A 17,205-nucleotide genomic window follows, 5' to 3' on the forward strand; every position below is an offset into this window, starting at 1 on the left:
TGCCACTATCCTAGATTTCTAGTGCACGGATCAATTTTTAGTGCACGGATCGTGCACGCCCATGCACCATATATGCATCATATGTGTAGTACTTTTTAACAGCTTTCAAACAAAAAAATCCGCTTGGAAATCCGTTCAGGCATTCATGAGATAGAAGCCTTCAAAGTCAGACAAAACAAACACTGCCACCTTCCAAATTTCTAGTGCACGGATCAATTTTTAGTGCACGGATCGTGCACGCCCATGCCTAGATCATGCACCATACGTGTAGTACTTTTTAACAGCTTTCAAACAAAAAAATCCGCTTGGAAATCCGTTCAGGCATTCATGAGATACAAGCCTTCAAAGTCAGACAAAACAGCCATTTTTGACATTTTGAAAGATGTGTTTGTTATGGGGCTAAACATGCAATTTCGCAATTGCGATCATGCCTAATACATTTGAGGCATTTTTAGAATTTCTTTTATAAAAAAAAATTTTGAAAAAAAAAAAAAAAAAAAAACTTTTTTTTTTTTTTTTCAAAATGGCTTCCAACTCGGGAAACTCGGGCTGTGGCAGCCTGGGAGTACTGTAATAACTCGTGAAACTCGTGCCTTGGCAGTCAATGAGTTAAATATATTTGAATAATATTTTTTTTGCTTTTTCTGCATTTGTTGGTAGATTACAGTAGATTGACAGGAAAGAGGAAATGGGGTGTGACACGCAGCAAAGGTCGTCGGGATCAGGAGTTGAACCCATGACACGCTGCATCACCAGCATAGCCTATAGGTAGATTGCAGTACAGCAACATCAATTCTAATGCATTCTTTGTTTTCAGCGAGCCCTGCGGGTAAGCAACTGACCGTGTCGGAAGAGACAGAGCGGACCATGAGGGTGGGCTGGACACCGGCACCAGGCAACGTGGTCAACTACCGTCTGAAGTATGTCCCCAGCACCGGGGGCAACGAGGTGGCACTCAAGATCCCGGCTAAGGTCACCTCCACTGTCATGAAGAACCTGAAGCCCAAGACCACCTACAACATCACCGTTCACCCCATCTACAAGCGCGGAGAAGGCAAAGCAAGGCAAGGAGTAGGAACCACATGTACGTTGGTCCATAATTCAAACCTACCAGAGTTGACGGTGCACTTGCAAAGTCTGTGGTATCACTTAAACTCAGAGAGGGCCCAAATGGACCGTTTTGGTCCATTCTTTCCCTCTCTTAGTTCAAGTAACACTGAGGATTTTATTGTGTATTGTGTGTGCACTGCCAAAAAAATGTTACTTCATTATGTATTCAGTCTCTAAATCTTATTGTCGTTAAAGCAAGAGAAAACAAATCTAGGGTGAGGTAATTTTATTTCTTTCCGATGTGGCTCAATAAGTGTTTCAGGAATGCTCTCGAATCAAGTCAAGTCTAGTCAAGTCTAGTCACGTTATCTTGAAACAATCGATTTTTTCCCCAAATAACATCACTTGATTCACTAAAGTTCCTGAAACAAGCCACATTGCTTTGGAAAGAGTCGTTATCATATATCACTGGCACATTTTTTCCCACCATTTATTTTTGTAAACAAAAATAAGACTCAAGGACGGAATTTTTTATTGACTTCAAGGTTGATATTTTGTTACGTGTAGGGTCCTGCTAGACTGCTGGACAAATGGGTCTAAAACGCTCATCCGAACGCCCAAAGTTGACGATTTTTCAACTCTCTGTGAACACATAAAAGCGCCATACATGCACAGCTAAGCGCAGAATAGCCACTCGGCACCTCGCAACACTACGGCTATTTCTTGCATAGTATAAATATACGCGGCTTTCCCATTGAAAACAATTCAAAACATACACTGCGCTCAGGAAACACTTGAGCGCAGGACACAGCCCTTAATTTAAGTGCCAATCCTAAATTCACCTAGACACTCAAATCACAGCAAAGCAATCATTCACACGCTAGCTGTACTCACTCACGGCATGAATCCTTGGGCTTTCTGTAATCAATGACATTGGGGTTCAAGGAATTGTATTATGGACTAATGAGAAACTGGCTGGAATGTGGGATGCCTGATCTCAATGAAACCTCTGTATTGTTGCCAAGCTGCTTTGTGCTGTTTCTTTTTTTTCCCCTTTTTTTTGTTGTTGCCATGAGTTTGTTCTAAAGTTTATCTGTCCCCTTCCCTTATTTTGTCTATTTCAGTGTCGCCATATAAAGCACCAAGAAACCTGCAAACCTCTGAACCCACCAAGACCAGTTTCAGAGTCACCTGGGATCCAGCTCCTGGAAATGTTACGGGCTACAAGGTCACCTTCCACCCTAGTGGGAATGATATTGACCTTGGGGAGCTTCTTGTTGGCCCCTATGACAACACTGTGGTCCTAGAAGAACTCAGGTGAGATTTACACTTTAGCAATAGTTCACAAGAGGCCACGGGATATTTTGATTGTATTATGCATACAGGTATTGGCACATGTAGCTGTGGTATAATACCATATATCATGGCTTCAATTGTAGTCCTATTCTTGCTCTTTAACACAATTGTTAACAGTATGTAGCACAAAGGTATTACATGTTTCCATTGCCGTGGACTATTGAAATTCAATTAATCAGTAAATTACAGGGGCATTTGGTTCCATCTTCGTTCATTTTCTTTGTACACCATTTGAACACTAATTTAACACCAAAGAGTGTACGAATGGTACCTAATTTTGGAATTAAATTAATGGGATTACTAAGGACACTCTCAGACAAACGCAGTTTGCAGTGTATGCTGTAGATATCATGGTCTTCATCTACATATAAACTCACTGATTTTGATTTCTTTCTTTTCTCGTAGGGCAGGAACTAAGTACTCTGTCGCCGTATTTGGGATGTTTGAAGGAGGAGAGAGTTCACCTCTGGCCGGGGAGGAGAAGACCACCCTTGTTGAATCTCCTGATATCCCTCTTCTAGACTCATCAGGTAAAACATCTCACGATAGGGGTGGGCGATACGGTGATAATTATCGTTGAGAGTTCAGACGATACAATGTCTCCACGATATGCCTTTTCAGATGTATCGTACATATCGTGATACAATTGAGGGAGCCTTGTAAAAAATCCTGTTTAATCGTTAATACAGAGATTCATTGCAGAATTCAAAACCTGCATTTTTGTCTAAATCAGTAGTTCTCAAATTTTAAAATGTCAAGGTCTCCACTTAAAGGGGAAGACCACCCATTTTCAATATTGAACTATGTCATTAATATACCTTAGAGGTGTTGTGTGGAAATAAAAAAAAATCCCCCTCTTCTGTGTTGCCTAGAACTGGAGGAATGATTTTGGGGTTTGTATTGTAAAGTACAATGTGTGATGTCATCACATTGTGATTTGCAATACAAACAGAAGAGGGGGAACTTTTTTTTTTTTCCACACAACTCCTCTAAGGTATATTAATGACATAGTTCAATATTGAAAATGGGTGGTCTTCCCCTTTAACTCTGACGGTATACAAATGAAAACAAATGGACCCGTAACAAATGGACTCTTACGGGTCCATTTGTTTTAATTTTATACTGTCAGAGTTACATACTTGTAAAGTTCAATTTAGACCTCCCAAAAGGAACCCAGAGAGTCTAGTAACGTGATACAGCTTGGGAAAATATTGTGATATTGTATTTTTCCTTATTGCCCACCCCTATCTCACGATACCATAATAAACAGACCTCCGCCTCTTCTGCACCCTGCGCATAAAACGACAGCAACGCTCCAAAGCATGCCTGCAGACCAGACACTCAGACAGAGATGACATGAGTTGTCCTCCTCTCAAAACAGCAAAAGGAGTGGCCCGACATATGAAATATCACACAGCCAGAACGCTGAATTATTCCCTGTCAGGGAGAATTAGGATCAGAGCCGTATTGGAACTATGGATCAAATATCAATCGCACGTGATTATGATTAACGCAAATTGCTCTTAGCCTCTTTGGCGTGAGTTGCCTCATCCACTCCTACAACGCCACATATCACAGCATGGTCGGGGTGGGGGGGGGTGGGGGCTGGGAGAGAAACGGCAACACATGCCGAAATGTTGCGTTAATAAATTATTAGCCAATCGGAAATGTCTCGCCTCACGTGTTGCCTATTTGCCATCGTGCGAGAAGCCCACACACAACACAAAGCACCAACCTTGACTGCGTCACCACAAACACACATCCTCATTAGGCCCCGGAATGGTTTACAGTCTTAGCCACTCCATATCCGTCGGCCAATTTTTTTTTTTTTACCCATACAAAAGTTGATATTTCCCCTTTCTTTTTCACTTTGGCTATAACGGCTAATGGAAAGGGGGGGGGGGCTCTGCTAGCAATTACAGATTTTTTACAATGCAGAGAGTAAGCAGCTCAGGGCCGCATGCGGCTAGGAAAATGTTATGCTTCTTATAAGACCCCGAGGAGCCACTGACCCTGGGCTCAAATTCCTGCTGTAATGGAGAGCAGACACAGTGACACACTGCCCACTGGGCCTGGAAGCAGGAGACGGGGAGGATGTTCCACACACAGCTCCCAGCGTGTAGAACCTCAAACACCGGACGTCACCCAACCAGACTAGTTCTGGGGTGACTGTCTCCTATGCAGTTTTTGGATTTTTTTTTTATCCAAGGCATAGTTACAGTGCTATTAACGTGTCATTTAACGTTTATCCTCTTGCATCCCTAGTACACATCATACATTTAGGCGACATACTGTGACTTACAACGGTGGAGTATGATTCAGCTCCTGTAGATCAGGGATGGGCACCCTTTTCGGGCACATGATTGCTTACTTAGTATTCGTATTTTGGGCATGTCATTATAGGCAATTAATACACATAAAAAGGCAAGAGGAACGCTGACTATCTGGGAAGGAAGGTTTCATACACATCAATCAACTCAATCGATCACATCAGTCTGATCACCTGGTGAATCAAAAAGAGGTGATTGCCCACCCCTGGTAACAACATTACCATCAACCTAGGAAGGGTCAGAGTGCACACATACTGTAATGCAACCGTCATCCTAGAACCATAATGTGAGAGAAATATTACAGACAGTGTCAGCTTTCATTGTCAATCAACCTGACTCTGGGCTGTCAGCCCTGAAAAACAAAACAAAAAACGAAACAATAATGACACACAGTCATCCAGCAATCAAATTACATTCTACACTCACTTTCAAAGGCACTTGCTCAGAGACACTGGTTACGACACGGTCAAATCTTTCACGATACAAAACTCTTACGATTTGGGACCCTTACAGGTCCATTTTGTACAGTCTCAGTTAAATTAGCCCTGAGGATTTTATTGTACACATAGTCGCCTGTATTGCATCACAAGGCTTTCAGGTCCATCTGTGTTTATGACATCTGCTTTTATGAAGGGGATGTTTGAGGGACAGATGAGTCTTCTGTTTACCGTAGAGGTAGAAAATCAAACAGGCTGCGGCCATGATTCCATTCAACCGCAGTTCCGCTTTCCCCTCGTCAAGCATCTGTTTCTACATTCTGCTTTAAAAAGTGTGGATAAATCAATTGTTTCTCCTAACCTGTTTTCAATTGCAGACACAGGGTCCGATTTTTATTCCCCATCGCGGCCACTGAGCGCATCCTCGCCGCCCGTCCTGCAAAATCTTGGGGCGAGCGAGTGACTGCTTTCGCCCCCAAAGGTGACTGGAGTAGCGAGTTGGGAGAGCAACAGGAATGTGCAATAACTTTGGCAGAGGAGTTGTCATATATCAATTTGTCAGGGAAGGCTCGCTCCTGCTATGCGGGGCGACAGGCTCGCTTTCTGGAAAGGCCACAGGGCTGTTGAGCCTTTGGATATACAAGAAGAAGACTGCCATGGAAGGAACACAGAAGTCCCTCAAGGAAGAAAGCAGTTAATCCAGCCAAGAATGCTTGACAGCTGTTATATAATGTCTTATATGAGAGCCAGTGTAATTTGTGTTATATAATGTTCAAAACATGTTGTGTAACGTTGTTTACTATGTATGTATTTGTATATTACACTTGTGATTTTGTGACACTTGCGGTATGCATTTCTCTTTTTTCTCTATGACGTACTTGAGTTCTCTATTGTCTAATTCTTATTTTAAACCCCAGATTTACTTGTTTCTGCTGTAGTTTCTACACACATCCTTCTGTACCATAATGTTTCATGGCCTGGTCATCTGCAGGGTGTCCAGGTTGTTTTGCAACTCTCGCTCACGGCTTTCCCCCACCTGTAACAGATGCCCAGTGTAAGACCACCGCCCAGGCTGACATTGTGCTGTTGGTCGATGGATCTTGGAGTATCGGTCGCCTGAACTTCAAAACCATCCGTGCCTTCATCGCCCGAATGGTTGGAGTCTTCGATATCGCCCCTGACAGAGTGCAGATTGGTAATGATCAGTCCTCTCTCTGCTCCCTCTAGTGACATTTTGTTTCTGTTTCTTTTCTCACTTTACTATAATCTTTTATAATCAACTAGTGTTGTTATGAGATAAATGTTGTCGTAAAGTGGACTTCAAGGTCTCTTTTGCTGTTGTTTTCTATGCATCTCACTGAGAGGGCGTTAATGGAGCCAGCAGTGTAAGTTGTCGCTTTATTACTGCCAAGTGTGTAAAATGTCAATCAGAGACACCATAAACAAGAGATACAAACATAATAAGTTATCATTGTGATGATTGACAATGAAAGTGTGTTTCTCATTCTCCAGGTCTGGCCCAGTACAGTGGAGACCCCAAGACTGAGTGGCATCTCAATGCCCATGCAACCAGAGCATCCCTGCTGAATGCTGTGGCCAATCTACCGTACAAAGGAGGAAACACCATGACGGGTAACTTAACAATACGTCAAAAACACTGTTTCCTAACCACTAGATAAAGAGCAGCTTTAAGTACTTAAGCCCTATTTTATACTTTGTCATACGCCGGTATAACGTAAAGCTCAGAACATACACGTTGTGAGTTTGTAGATCTGCAATCTTTTGCTATTTTTGAACATTTAACATTTTCACCTTAATGACACGCCCAAAATAGGGATGTGTAGGGAAAATGAGAAATGAAAGAGAGTTTAAATGAGAAATATTGTGTTGTTTAATATATTTGATTGTGTTTTCATGCACGCTCACTGCATATTTGCCATTGCCAGGGTAGAAGCTAAAATTATATAGTTATAATTCTTGATAAAGTCAGATTTGTACACCTTGACCCCCATTTTGTTGTTAGCAGTAAGCCACACCTAGAACACCAAGTAGGACAACACGCACACACACTCAATGTAAACATCTGTCATTTCACCGTGTTCCTCTATACAGGCATGGCTCTGAGCTTCATCCTCAACAACAACTTCAAGCCAAACGTGGGAATGCGTCCTGACTCACGTAAAATCGGCGTCCTGATCACTGACGGAAAGTCCCAGGACGAGATTGTCTGGAACTCTCAGAACCTCAGAGACCAGGGCATTGAGCTCTATGCCATCGGTGAGTAGTGTCAGGGTGCAGGCTATTTTGTTATCCCCAGAAAAGCTCATGCAAATATGTTGGTGTTAAAGTTGTTTTCTCTTTCACTCCTTGACCTTGAGTGAAGGCCTGATTTACTGTCATTTCACCTGAAGATAATAAGTTCACCAAGGGTCATGTTGGAAGCCTACTGTAACATTGGTTTTAAATTCTCCAGTTAGACCTGTCTTATATACTGTAACAGCAATTCCCAACCTGTGGGTCACGGTATTACAAGTGGGTCTACAAATAATTGGTAAAATAATGAGATTTTATTCATAATACACACACACACACACACACACACACACACACACACACACACACACACACACACACACACACACACACACACACACACACACACACACACACACACACACATATATATATATTTGTATTTTTCTTTAAAGGTGATACACCATGCATTTAAAAAGTATTTATGTCATATTGTTTATGTCCCAAAAACGTTTTTCAAAAGGTTTGAGGCTAAATTGCCACTCCTGAATAGAGAGCCTCTCTCATTTTTGAATGGCTCTCAGAGCATTTCAGCTGCAGAACTGCAGAACCCCCCCCCCCCCCCCCCCCTCTTTGAAAACATTTTTTCTTTTTCTTTTTTTTTTGATGATGACGTCACAATCGGCAGATGACGTCACAATCGGCAGCAAATCTGGATAGCCTGTTTTGAGAACCCTTGGGATACTTTTAACCTTCGCCTTCTCAAAACCAGAGAAAGACACAACGGTCAGAAATGGGAATTTGTGAGGATAGAAGGTGCTTTTCAGATTCCAATTCAAAAATAGCAATAATAATTCAGGATTAGATTGTATATGCATTGTGGCACGCTGGAGTGAGTGTGAAAATATAGTGGCCCTCTCCATCATCAAAGTTGCCCACCTTTGATCTACAACAAATCCTTTCGCCACCAAATGAACTTGTAGATCTGCTATTTTCGGCAAATGTAAACCCCAGATTGTGGATGCTGGGATTCAAAAATGGTTAAGCCCAGAGTTGATGTGGTGATGTCATGACTGTGTTTCAGGTGTGAAGAACGCCGATGAGAACGAGCTGCGGTCCATCGCCACAGACCCAGATGAGATTCACATGTACAACGTCGGCGACTTCTCCTTCATGCTGGATATCGTGGATGACCTCACCGACAACCTCTGCAACAGCGTCAAGGGGCCTGGAGGTAGGCAAAGCCTTAATTATTAAAACCTATTATGTTTAGTTGACCGGAGTCCCCCAGGCCCCATCCTTTTCTCTCTAAACTAAATATCTTAACCAGAAAATAGCCCATCTACAGTAAATGCTCACAACTTGAGCTTGAGCTTAATATCAGCGAAATCGATACAGAAGTCTGAGGCCACGTTTACACGGTAACGAGAACGGGAACGAGCTGTATGAGCTAAAAGGCATCTTGATTACATCGGTGTGAGCCGACGGAAGCCCTGACGACACACATTTTGCCCCGTATGCATGTGTTCATGGAGACGGGAGGTGAAGCGTTTTCAAAGATTTCCACTTCCAAATCATTTTAATGTGTTTTCAATCCCCGAAAATGCCGGTGCCATCTAAACAGAGGGCACATCATTTTATTTTGCCGTTTTCACTTGAGGCCGTTGTCGTCTGAACGGGGCCTGACATTGTCTGAGAAAAACACTTGGAGCTGCTGTAGTCTGCGGTTAAACATCTCATCACTCTGTGAACGATGTCATTTCATCACTTTTGACTAATGACTACTAGGCAGCGGGCCCTCATTAGATTAAAGTCTTCAGACGAGAAGAAACGGTTGCTTTAATCCCGGTCAGTAAACAGCTTAGCAACAGGCGGTAGAGAATACCAAGAAGATCAGCCTGACTTGGCAACCGATTAGAGGCAATAAAGATAAAAACCTAAGCCAAGCGGATATCATCTCAAGCATTTTGTTCTGACACTCTTGATTAATTCAGCCCATCGAGCGATGTTACAGAGAAACAGAGCTCCAAGTAGCTGATGGAAACTGTGAGGTTGGAAGTAAACGTTTGCGTATAAATCAGTTTGAGCAGGAAGCGCGCCGGTGATTTACAATGCAAAGGAAGGGGGGAAAATATCTTTTAAGCGAAGGCTTTTGTCAAGAGCGCTGAAAATATATAGACATAGGGGGCAGCAGTCGCCCCCTCAGACAGGGCGAGGAGCCAAGAGGATGAGGACAGATTTGTGGTGGCAGGGTTCACTGGGTGAATACTTTGACTTGTCAGATCACACACATTTTGGCTCCTCTCTCTCTCTCTCAATTTCAATTTAATTCGATTCAAAGGGCTTTATTGGCATGAGAAAACATACCATTACATTGCCATATTGTATATTGTACACAGTACAATATACAATCAATCAATATAATACAATCAAAATGAAATATGTACAATTGAAAGGGGTGGAACAGTTTTCATGTATCGAGATAACTCACTGCAGACAGTGCAGGAAAGTATACACATGATCAGTAGTCTTTAAGGTGGTTGTATTCCATTTGATATCCTTCTACTATCACAGCAGGTCACATATCTTGCTGCTGTGTTTGCACATTGATGTACTTCACCCAGCAGATATGGGAGTTTTCTTAATCATTGTCTCCACCAGCCGAAGGCTGAGGGAGAGTATGTTTTCCCCTCCGTCCGTGTGTCTGTCCGTCCGTGCGTCCGTCCGTCCGTCCGTGCGTGCGTCCGTGCGTCCTCGCAGTTTGTGAGTGCCAAATCTCAGTCGCCGTTGGCCCGGTCGCTGCCAAAGTGAGCACACACATTCCCTGGATGCCAATCTAGAACCTCTGCCCTAAATTTTTCAAATGGGCCTTTTCTAGCGCCAACTAGTGGCCGATGTTTGCTAAACACATTTCTGTGCACTACTCTTACAGATTTTGTCCAAAAATCCTACAAATCGGTAGGCAATATCTCGACAGTCATGTGATCGACACGGATCTGTCCGATTTTGCATATTCCATCCTGATTGGCTAAGATTGGCTTCCAAAGTTTGTGGGATTGAGCCGTTTTGAACAAAATGCCTCAAATCACAAACGCAAAGTGCAATTATCATGAAATCGCGCACACACGTTCCCACTAGGCCGAGGAAGAAATGCCACTTAATTTTTTTTTAATCAGCCTCATGGTGGCGCTATAACAGCCCGATTTGTGGTTTTACCTATAACTCCACCGATCAGTTTCAAACTTTGTAAGCGCACTCCCTAGAGGCTAAGGATAAACCTTTGCCCTGCATTTTTCACATCAGCCTTTTATAGCGCCACCTTTGGGCCGACTTATGTAAAACACATTTTTGGATATTACTCCTTGAGATTTTATCCAAAAATCATGCAAATCGGTACACAGTATCTCTATAGTCATGTGATCAAGTCCGATCCGTCTGATATTTCACATTCCATCCTGATTGGCTAATATTAGCTTCCAAAGTTTGCAGGATTGCTCCGTTTTTGAACAAAATGCCTCAAATCATCAACGCAGCTTGCGATTACCGTGACATTTGCCACACATATTCCCACTAGGTCAAGGAACAAATGCTACCTTTTTAACATTGTCCTGTTATAGCGCCACCAGCAGGTAGACTTTAGCAAAACACATTTTTGGAACACAATGCTTGAAATCATGCATGCAGCGTCCGATTGCCATGAAAGATCTAAGGTGAAGAACATATGCCACCCTTTTTACATTGGCCTATTATACAGTAGCACCACCAGGACGCACGGCCTGGTGGAGACCTGTGCTCGGAAGAGCACTGCTTCTAGTTGGTCATGTTTTCAAACTCTCCTTGGGTGGTTATGATTTGTGGTAAGTATGTGTCTCTGATGTCTTGGTACAGTGGGCAGGCGGTTAGGAAGTGTAGCTCGGTTTCCACTTCATTTTGTGTGCAGTGGGTACCAAGTCTGTGGGTTCAAAGTCTGTCTCTCTCTCTCTCTCTCTCTCTCTCTCTCTCTCTTGCTTCAGGAGGAGCAGAGCCTCCTACTAACCTGGTGACCTCGGAGGTGACCCACCACTCATTCCGTGCCACCTGGACCCCACCGGATGGCCCTGTGGACAAGTATCGTGTTGAGTACATGCTGGCGGCCGGAGGTCCTACTCAGCAGGTTATCTATCTTCTCCTTCATTCCTTCGTAACTTCCCAAAGCACAATGCATTTGCTTAAGTTTTGCTTAATTTCGTCACTGCCTTGTTTTTTTCTTTCTTTCATGGAATACCCGATTTAATACTTCATTATATGGCACTGTCACAATACAAGAAAACTTTTGCCTTTAATTACATGCCCAAAATAGGGATGCCAGGGTGAATGTTGTTTAGTCTGTCTGTGGGGTTTTATAATCATTTAACCATTGAAAAGCATTAGCATTAACTCCAGATTATAGGCTATATGGCTCCATGTCCTTTTGAATGTATTTTTGCCAGCCATGGAACTTATACAACTGATTACAAATCTAATAACCATCAATTTTCTCATACAATAGGTTCTCTCTCCCTTAAGGCTGCATTTTGACACACTGGCATAAATATGAGAGTGAGAGAGAGGATTTTTCTTTTAAAATATTTAAAAAAATGTAGTCGATTAAAGTAAGTCTCCTCACATCTGTATCCAAATTGCATCCTGCACATACTTCTACATGCTTTCAAACTCTGAACTAAATGACTGGAGAGGAACTCTGGGAGACAAAGTAGGTGGGTTATGATTGTTATTTATATGGACAATCACAATCTGTTGGAAATATTTTATTTTGACGCAGTGTCATATTTAAACTTAATGTTGACATGAAATAAAATATGACCACAAACCACAAAAAGTTTGCAGACCCCTGGGTTAGATCATACATATAAAAGTATAGATGTGTCACAAACGCCCTAATTCTGTCTTCGCAACAACTCTCCATGGGTTGATGCTTATTGTTATGGTTACCATATGGAACAAATACATCACAGAAGGCCCCATGGATTGATTCCTTCCCGCTAACCCGTTTGACACTGAAGCCCAGCGTGGTTATGAGTGGAAATATTAATGCTATACATTTAATTTATCTCTATGTAGGTTGGATATGGATACAGATGTAGATGTTAGATAGGTTCAGTCCCCCCTCTCTCGCTTTCTCTCTCTCCTTCATTCTTTCTAGAATGATGTTCATGTGGATTCTAACCATGCCTTCTCTTCTGTCCTAGGTAATGGTTGATGGTGCGGTGACCACAGCAGTGCTGCCAGGCCTGACACCTGATACAGAGTATACTGTCACCGTTTACTCGGAGGTCGGAGAAGAGAGCAGCGAACCTCTGAAAGGCACAGAAACCACCTGTAAGTCTTCGTTTATTTCAACAAAACCACCTGTAAGTCTTAGTTTAGTTCAATAAAACCATATGTACTGTAAGTCTTAGTTTGAACTGATGTCCAAACTTTTGACTGGTACGGTATAGCTCAATAGACCTGTAAGTATTCATTTAGATCAATGAAGATGGAGATGACTGACATCATAGACCACATGAGACTGACACAGTATGTCCATATATGGGCATCTGACATCATAGATGTCTGACATCATAGACCACATGCGACTGACACAATATGTCCATATATGGGCATTCCCTTTAGACCACATGAGACTGAGACAAGTATGTCCATTCAGTATATGGGCATTCCCAGATGATGCCCTGTGCAAGGGCAACCACACTAATACAATCCATTTTATGCCCATACTGTATATGGAGATCCCTGATGTCATCAACATTAAGCCTCATGTCTATGACGTCAGAGATCTATGATGTTAGATGCCCATATATGGACATATTGTCTCAGTCTCATGTGGTATATGACTTCAGACATCTATGATTGCGACCATAGGTCGCTAGTTTGAAAAACAACCCCTTGTTATTATCATTTATGACCCACTTATCTGCAGACACCCTTCACCTTCGGGACGTTTCTGGCCACTTGGTGTTGTTGTTGTTGTCGTTGAGCAGATGTGAATGTGGTGTTTACAAACCTCAACGGATAAACCCCTCTCGTTATTCCTTTAAACCCATAATTAGCGTTCACTAGGATTAATGTTAATTACCCCAAAAACGTGGTTCCCACCTGGCTAACATGGCAGCCATGTCTGCCTCCTCAGTGTCCATTGTATCCGTCTGCAACTCTGCGGGTGTGCGGATGTAACCAAATTGACCTGTAAGCGTACAAAAGTTCACGCTCAGAACATTTAGACCACGAGGAGAGCGCAAATGTAGACCATGGGATTCAATCCTACAGTACATCTGTTTTAACCGTTGCATCACTGACACACACGCGCACACACACGCGATGCACACACACTTGATTGATTCTGTTTACATGCACAAGTAAGTTAGACCATGCAAGCTGTAAGATTCGCAAAACACAGGATGCCCTTTGGGGAAGACAGAAGACCTCGATTAGAGAGAGACTAGCATCACTTGTCTAACATCAGTCCTCGGCAGAATCTCCCTGTGTTGTGGGAAAGCTCTTTGACTTTCATTATTTTAATTTTTTCCCATCTTTTCTTTATTTTCCTCGCTCATTAGACTGTTTTAGATTCGTTGGAGCATGTTTATTTGCTTTGTGCTGTGTGTAAGTCAAGCTCAACATCCTTGTTTACTTACTGTAGAGTATATTTAGTGTGTGATCTTAGGGTTGAGAACTGATAAAACACACACAATCCCCTGATTCCCATGATCCAACACTGTGAGTCGAGTCCCATCTGAAGCCAGAACGGGAAATGTAAAATCCGAGAGTGCCAAGTCACAAAGAGCTGTTAAGCATTGTGTCCCAACTTTGTGGTCATTTTGTATATCTTAAGTAAACTGATTAATAACTCTTGTGCACACCCGTAAGTGTTTTTTATTTGCTCGTTTGTCCTTTTAATGTCTCCTTTATTTGTCCTTTTTTTTACGGCAAACATGCAGTAGCCATTTCCCGCTGTCATAAATGATGAAGTGAGTGTTTTGTTTGTCCTCAGTGTTGGACGCTGCCATCGTGGCTTTCTTTACAGTCATGTAAACTAACACTGCGTTATAGGTCGGGTTAGGTCTTTAACCAGCGCCTGTAATGTTAATGTGGCTTACTCACTGGCCCGAGGTAGGAGGTTAGTAGGGTTTGCCAGGCTTTTTAAAACGTGGATGTCGTCCGTCTGTGTTTTTAGGTTATTGGTCTTGGTAAAACCTGTGTTTATTTAGGTATGAATGAATGAGTTTAGTGCGCTTTCACACCAATAACCCGTTAATTATAGTGGTGGCCATTGAACTTCTCCATAGGTTAATAGTGTGACCTTAGGTTATCTTTGGAGAGATATTACAATACTACTCCTTTTGCTTTATCTTGGGTTGTTGAGTATGAATGCGCTTTTTTTTTTTCTCTGCACAATCACACAGGCACACCCACATTAAAACCTGGGAACGGTCCAGTACAACGACTTATACTCTCATATACTATTGGCCACTAAGCAGCTAGACTGGAGCAGTCGGTGGTTCAGCGCCTTGCTCAATGGCACTTCAACTGTGATTAGGGAAGGGGTGCGTGTTGGTCAGTCACTTTCACAACCAGATTTCAGCCACAAGCACGCTCCTTTAACCTTTAGGCCACCGCTGGCCCTGATATCACTTAGGTTGGTTAGGAATATCTAATATCTACAGCATACATGGGCAACTGGCGGCCCGGGGGCCACATGCAGCCCCCACCTTTACTTAATGCGGCCCGCAGGTTAATACCGGAATACTGATATTATAATTGATTTCAGCTGTTACAATTCTAAACATGACCTGCTTTAATTCCGTCAGTCTATATTATTAGCTTAATGACTAGTATAGTAGTTTTTGCTTAATTTTTGCTTCTTTTGTATGAAGGTATCTATCTATCTATCTATCTAATATGCAATGTGGCCCTCTGGAGTGAAGGTGGAAATATAGTGGCCCTCGCCATCATCAAAGTTGCCCACCCCTGATCTACAGTCACAAGTTTTATCACCACATCAACCAGGCCTGATCTGCTTAAGGCAATAACATGACAGGACATTAGTTTTAATAACACATGCACAGTAGCCTACTGTTCTCACCACTATATACAGCCATAAATCCAGTTAACAAGCCAATGTACGGGGCGCTACAGAAGTGCAACAAGTGACATCTACAATTTACAACGCAGACATTCTTATCCAGAACGACTTACAAAGTGCAAGGCTGAAGTCAGATCTTTTGACCGTTAATCTAACTACAGGGTGAGTGGTGGAGGAGTTGGACAGGAAGTTAAGATGATTCATTTATACCTCCTGACAAAGAATGTTTTCACTTTTCAGTTGGAACTATGTTGTTTTTGTTGTTGGACAAAGTGAATTTCTGACACGGTAGAGTACGGTAGGGATGGTGGGGTACAACAGTATTTTGGCTAGTGTTGTGGGCAGTTACAAGTTACAAGTGTCCAAAATTTGAATTAAAGACTTTATGACACAACGGACAAATATATATATATGGATACAGACCATAGACTCTTCGCTCGCTGAGTAGGTAGATCTGCTTTTTGATTTTTTTTTTCGATTAATCCTTAATTGATTAAGCACAATTATTTTATACTTTTTGTGTGTGTTATATAATTGTGTCATGCAAGATATGGATCGATTACTAAATTGATTATTTTACTTAATAATATATAAATTATCAATTATCTTTTTATAATCTATTACAGTGATTAGTGTGGTAAACTGTTGCACTTCTAACTCAAAAGTGTGTGTGAATCTTCCCCATAGTGCCTCTGCCAGCAGTGACGGATTTGACCGTGTCCGATGAAACCATGACGACCATGCGCGTGAACTGGGTGAAGGCCGAAGGAGCCACTGGATACATGCTGCTCTACAAAGCCCTCAATGCTTCTCAGCCTGGGGTGGACCAAGAGGTGAGGAACATGCAGGCGTGTACTGCACATGTACCATAGCACAAAGGGGAATTCCCCTTTAGACTAGTGCAGGGGTCTTTTCAGGCCAAGGACCCCTTAGTTGAGAGAGAGATGAAGCAGGGACCCCCACAACCTTTTCATAGATTCCATTTAGTTTCATTGTTTGACAGCGCGCCACAATCATCAGTGTATTTTGGATTCATGTTAAATGTGTGTTTTATGACATTCGACCCCTTGAGCTGTCAATACTTAGTAAACCTGCTGGCGTCTACACCGAACCCCTTTGCTGAGATTTGCCGAGGCGTTGTGAGCTTGTAGATCTGCTATTTTTGGCTAATGTTCTCCTCAGAACATGGATGCAAGTGGTTCAAGTGGTTAATGTAAAAAAGGAGAAAAAAAGAAAATTCTTATCACACAAAGATTTGGCAGACCCCCTGTAGTAACTCTGAGGACCCCCTAGGGGTCCCGGACCCCCTGTTGAACACCTCTGGACTAGTGGATAATAGGTTTGACTTCAGTGTCCCTTCTCATGCACCAGACCTGGGTTGGCATCCTGGGAGTTGCATATACACACATACATGCAAGGATCTGCATATGGCTGCATACACACCCATGCATGTGTGTGCACACATGCACACACAGACACAGAAATACACACGTGAGCTCAAACCAGAAACATGCATGATTGCATGTGCAATAATGCACATGAGACAATGACACGAACACATCCGCGTGTGTGCACACATGCCCATCAAAGGACACGAACACATCCGCGTGTGTGCGCACATGCCCATCAAAGGACACGAACACATCCGCGTGTGTGC

The 17,205-nt window shown here is 42.6% G+C and overlaps 1 protein-coding gene across 1 annotated transcript in view; it reads left to right on the top strand.

Annotated features, from left to right (window-relative positions):
• The window catches only part of col12a1b (collagen, type XII, alpha 1b), a gene marked incomplete at its 5' end in the record, with an annotated part of 169,013 nt that overhangs the window by 39,851 nt on the left and 111,957 nt on the right, over positions 1-17,205 (top strand). The window contains 10 exons of the mRNA XM_080745150.1: positions 818-1,084; positions 2,175-2,367; positions 2,812-2,936; positions 6,219-6,368; positions 6,686-6,805; positions 7,286-7,450; positions 8,511-8,660; positions 11,443-11,579; positions 12,655-12,784; positions 16,236-16,381. Of these exons, the coding sequence (XP_080601276.1) occupies positions 818-1,084; positions 2,175-2,367; positions 2,812-2,936; positions 6,219-6,368; positions 6,686-6,805; positions 7,286-7,450; positions 8,511-8,660; positions 11,443-11,579; positions 12,655-12,784; positions 16,236-16,381 (1,583 nt within the window). The remainder of the gene's footprint in view (positions 1-817; positions 1,085-2,174; positions 2,368-2,811; positions 2,937-6,218; positions 6,369-6,685; positions 6,806-7,285; positions 7,451-8,510; positions 8,661-11,442; positions 11,580-12,654; positions 12,785-16,235; positions 16,382-17,205) is intronic.

The sequence above is a fragment of the Nannobrachium achirus genome (genome assembly GCF_963921795.1).
Source record: "Nannobrachium achirus genome assembly, chromosome: 16".
Taxonomy (NCBI): Eukaryota; Metazoa; Chordata; class Actinopteri; order Myctophiformes; family Myctophidae; genus Nannobrachium; species Nannobrachium achirus.